Raw genomic sequence first — 5,467 nt, 5'->3', positions numbered from 1 at the left:
ACTTTATTTGGACAACTTTAAAGGCGATTTTCTCAGTATTTTGATTTTTTTGCACCCTCAGATTCCAGATTTTCAAATAGTTGTATCTCAGCCAAATATTGTCTATCCTAACAAACCATACATCAATGGAAAGCTTATTTATTCAGCTTTCAGATGATGTATAAATCTCAATTTCGAAAAATTGACCCTTATGACTGGTTTTGTGGTCCAGGGTCACTCACACACACACACACACACACACACACACACACACATACACATACACATACACATATATATATAATATATATCAGTATAGTGTTTCTTATGTAAGATGCTGAAAAAAAGAAAGATATTTTAAAAATAAAAATTAAGTCAACAAATAAATAAATACATAGATATAGTGTTTGGTATGTAAGAAACATACTTTAAATCAATGCATATATAAATAAATATAATGTTTAGAATAGCATATAAGAGACATACTTTAAAAATAAAATGAATCAATCAATCAATGCATAAAGAAATAATAAAAAAATGGTATATAAGGGACGCATGCTTAAAAAATAAATAACTGATGTATTCATTCAGCTTATTTTATTAATTTTTTATTTTATTATTTAAAAATGTTTTTTCTTTCAGGAAGTCCAGAACTCAAAACATGTGTGATATATAGTTTCAAATATATATTTAAAATGTTAAATCTAAATACATTACAATACAATACAATCTAAATATTTAGGTTTAGCTTTGGTCTTTTATGTTGATAGCCTACAGTAGTCTAATAAAAAAAATGCATAAAGCTTATGTAAATCTTCCAAATGTATTTTTTATGTAAATCTGGCAGTACTTGACCAGTTTTTCTTACACGTTTTATTTTACTAACAGCGCCCCATAGATATCAGGCATACGAACAAAAAACAGATGTCCACTGAAACGCTGGGTCACTGGAGGACACTGTGTCTCAAAATCCAGTGAGCTGCCTATTTAGATAGGACTTTAGGGACTGAAAAGTGTGCGTTGGCCAAAAATTCTGCTGCTTTGTATCAAACAAATGATGAAAGATGCTCACACGCATAAAATGCCCATGATATCCCAAAATAGCATGCGTAGTAAAACGCCTCAATGCAGCTCACGAGGTCTTGAGACGCAGCCGGTGTGTTGATGTGAGGGAGGAGCGAGAGAAGGAGACAAAAACATCCCGGAGACAGAGGGGGTGACATGAATGAACAACACTGAGAGAGAGAGAGAGAGGGTGATGCTAAAAGGAGCGGACGCGCTCGCGCCGAGTCACTCGTGTTGATCTCGCGCACGGTCCTTTATGACGTCACGTCCAGCGCTCGCTCTTCTGCGGAATGCGAGCGTCGCGAAGCTTCGAAGCCCCCTCCAGCCTCTCAGACGCTCGGTATGAGCCGGATTACGGTGGCGTCCGGATGACAGAATCCCGGTGGATGCGAGCGGACTGAGCTCTCCTGCTCCACGAGCCTCCACTGATCCGCGCAGCAGCATCTCCTCCGCCGGACACGACATGGACGATTCGGGAATAATCAGGCGCAGGCGGCTCCAGGTCAGACATGCACCCCTTCTGACACCAGAACCGTGTTCTCTGGACATGTACCAGGGTAATACTGTGGTCTCGGACCACGTATAGTGGAGATACAATGGTATTCTTTGAAGTACCTTGAATTAACATGGTATTTTAATAGGGTAAACATTAATTACTATGGTACATCATGGTATTACGGTCTGATTTGACCACATAAAGATAGGGGAACCAGTGGGGAGTGGTATTCTTTGAAATACCATGGTAAATGGACATGGTAATCCTTCAGTACCATGCTATTAGTGTGTTTTTGTAGTAAAACCATGTTCTCTGGACATGTACTATAGTAATATTGTGTTTTTGGCAATGTATTGAGGTAGTACCATGGTATTCTTTGAAGTACATGGTATTTTATTATAGTAAACTTAAATTAATATGGTACATATCAAAAATACCATGGTATTACGGTCTGATTGGACCACATAAGGACAGTGTAACCAGTGGGGAGTGGTATTCTTTGAAATACCATGGTAAATGGACATGGTAATCCTTCAGTACCATGCTATTAGTGTGTTTTTGTAAACATGTAGTAAAACCATGTTTTCTGGACATGTACTATAGTAATATTGTGTTTTTGGCAATGTATTGAGGTAGTACCATGGTATTATTTGAAGTGCCTTGAAGTAACATGTATTTGAATATGGTAAACATTCAGTTCTCTATATATCAAGAATACCATGGAATTACTATCTGATACTCCCATTACTACATAACCAATGGGGAGTGGTATTCCTTGGAGTACCATGGTAAATTAATATCATTGCATGCAGTATATTAACATGTACTGTACAATATACTGTAATAATACCATGTTTTCTAGACATGTACCATGGTATTACTGTGGTTTTTGACCAAATGAAAACATTCAGTACTAAGGAGTGTATCAAAAATACCATGGTATTGCTGTCTGATACTCTGGTCCTCATAAGAACAGTGTAACCAACAGGAAATTGTATTCTTTGAAATACCATTGTAAATGAAGGTGACAATTATTAATAGTAATACCATGTTTTTGAACACTGGCAGTAATATGGATTTCTTTGAAGTAGCATGTAAATACCATGGTATTTTTAATGTGATTTTCATTTAGTTGCATTTTTATAGAATACATGCCATCTGAGGCTATTTTTGAGGTGAAAATAATTCAGCCTCTTTAGTGCTGAGCATCTCTGATCTGCGATGATGAGATATTTGCATGTGTGTGTGTTAAGTGGGGTTTATCAGAATCTACTGCTTTGTCAGGACAAATGTGTGTGTGTGTGTGTGTGTGTGTGTGTGTGTCGACATCAGAAACTGCTTCTGTATCCAGGAGTTGCACAATGAGTTAAACGGTCTGATATGATATCACACACACACGCACGCACGCACACACACACGCACACACACACGCACACACACACACACACACACACACACACACACACATCAGTGGAGAGTCATTCATGAAGTCTCAGACATGATCAGAGAGAGACAGACCGTCTGTGTGTTATCTGAGAGTACAGTGAATCCTGAAACCTCTCTATAACATGTTTTTAGGACCATTAAAATTAATTCTGTTCATTTTGCACACATTAACTTCAGTAAATTTAAGCACATTTACCCCAAATTTGTCATTATTTTAATGCAAAAAATTTAATCTAAATGCAGCACAACAAATAGTTCCATTATGTACAAACATTTCACAGATAAAATATATTGGCATCTTATAGGTTTTCAAAGATTATTTGGCATTAATGAGAATCGGGTAAAATGAAAAAAAATAAAAATCAAACCAAACCAAAAAAGAATACATTGTATAAATATGAATATAACTAACATGCACATGCATTTTTAGACAATGCAAACATTAATCTTTCTGTAAACAGCCACATTTGGCCACAGAATTTGGGGTGAAAAGTGTTTCATTGTCATGAAAACAATGTCACAGTGCAAAAAATCCTAACGCTCCTAAAAATAGAATTCATTTATGCAAAATATAATTGCTTGGCATCTTGTTTAAATGTGTTTCAAACATGTGACATATTTTTCGCTTGGTGTGAAAATAATTGCCCTCAACGAATTTTCCTGTGTCCCTCGGGTCTGTCCCATTCAACACACACACACACACACACACACACACACACATTGTGTTGGTTATTCAGTTAACACCCCTCCCCGCTCCACTGCACTGTTGCTGCCATATGGTGCAACACACTGTCTCAGAGGTCAAAGGTCACTCCCATCATGCAGCAGGGTGCTGCATACATATTAAGAGCTGATGCAGGAGGGTTTTTAGGTGCATGCATGTGGCTCTAAATTAGACTTAAGTTGGATTTTTTTATCATATTTGACATGCATTTGTCATTTTCGGAGCTCAGCGGTGTTTGTCTCTGTAGTTGACCCTCAAAACTGGCGATTTTCGCTGTGACGCAGACTCCAGCAGATTTCCGGAAGTCGTTTAATTACTTAAGGCGTCCGATGCACATTTTCTCCTGATGCGCAGAGCCATTAGTAAAAAGAGTTGGAGGAAATCCTGAAAATGAAGGCGCAGCGATAAGTAAGGGGCTGTTTTGCGGACACTGGCACCGGGACGCTCTTAGGTTAATGAGGCTCAGATTATGGGGTTGGCGCGGGAAATGATGGGTTTGCATCAAACGGTGGGCAGGAGGCCCAGATAGTGCCATTTCATTACCGCTCAGACTGCTTTTTCAGCCCGTCATCATTCAGACGGATCATCTGAAATTATAAAGCGACAGTGATCAGACTCTATTCAACCTATATTAAAAAGAGAAATATAATATGTAGAAACAGGCTAAATATTTATGTTTTTTGAAGAAAATGAGCCTGTTTATGCAAAACTCATCAGTTGGGGTTATTATAGTTTAAATAACTAAAAGTAAAACCATAAAAAATATATTTTTTGATGCTTGAAATAATATATGTTAACTGAAATAAATTGTTAAAAAGGTTTTTAGAAAAAACCTTAAAAAAAGGTTTTTTTTGTTATTTCGACTTTTTTAAGCTATTTTTTATTTTCAGTTAATTTTACTAATACCATGTTTTCTGGTTTTTATGTACAATGATAATATTGTAGATTTTGGCCATATATAGAGGTAGTACCATGGTATTCTTTGAAGTACCTTGAAGAAACATGGTATATGAATATGGTAAACAGCACTATCTATCAATATATATTAAATACATATCAGTATATATAAAAAATACCATGGTTTTACCATCTGATACTCTGATTGGACCACAAAAAGACATTCTACTCTTTGGAAAACCATGGTAAATGAATATGGTAATCATTTATGGTATTAGTGTGCGTTTAGTGATAAGAATGACTAGTTAATAAAAATACATTTCGTCACTGTTTGTTCAGGTGCATTAACTAATCTTAAAGGGATAGTTCACCCAAAAATGAAAATTTGATGTTTATCTGCTTACCCCCAGGTCATCCAAGATGTAGGTGACTTTGTTTCTTCAGTAGAACACAAACGAAGATTTTTAACTCGAACCGTTGCAGTCTGTCAGTCATATAATGGAAGTGAATGGGAATCACGGCTTTGAGAGTGAAAAAAACATACACAAATAAAACCAAATTAAACCCTGCGGCTCGTGATGATACATTGATGTGAAAAGACACAAAACGATCTGTCTGTGCAAGAAACTGAACAGTATTTATATAGTTTTTTACCTCTGATGTACTGCAATGTCTGAACTGTCCTGAGCGCGTTCTCAACAGCAGGGCGTGAGGCGTCTTCTTCTTCTTCTTGCTTTACAGCAGATCGCAGACTTATAAGTGCATTACCGCCACCTATCTCTCAAATGGACCATTGACACTCTATCTACAATTTCAATTAGGAGTGTCAGTGGTCCATTTGAGAGATAGGTGGCAGTAAT

At 36.9% G+C, this 5,467-nt stretch overlaps 1 protein-coding gene across 1 annotated transcript in view; it reads left to right on the top strand.

Annotated features, from left to right (window-relative positions):
• Positions 1 to 1,324: 1,324 nt before the first annotated feature.
• Positions 1,325 to 5,467, top strand: part of mast1b (microtubule associated serine/threonine kinase 1b) — a 34,604-nt gene continuing 30,461 nt past the window's right edge. Inside the window, exon 1 of the mRNA XM_016554059.1 lies at positions 1,325 to 1,546. Coding sequence (XP_016409545.1) covers positions 1,508 to 1,546 — 39 coding nt within the window. The 5' untranslated portion in view covers positions 1,325 to 1,507. The remainder of the gene's footprint in view (positions 1,547 to 5,467) is intronic.

Source organism: Sinocyclocheilus rhinocerous, unplaced genomic scaffold (assembly GCF_001515625.1).
Source record: "Sinocyclocheilus rhinocerous isolate Xijiao unplaced genomic scaffold, SAMN03320098_v1.1 scaffold1818, whole genome shotgun sequence".
Taxonomy (NCBI): domain Eukaryota; kingdom Metazoa; phylum Chordata; class Actinopteri; order Cypriniformes; family Cyprinidae; genus Sinocyclocheilus; species Sinocyclocheilus rhinocerous.
Note: the sequence above shows the minus strand (reverse complement) of the source record. Positions and strands in the feature narration are given on the sequence as shown.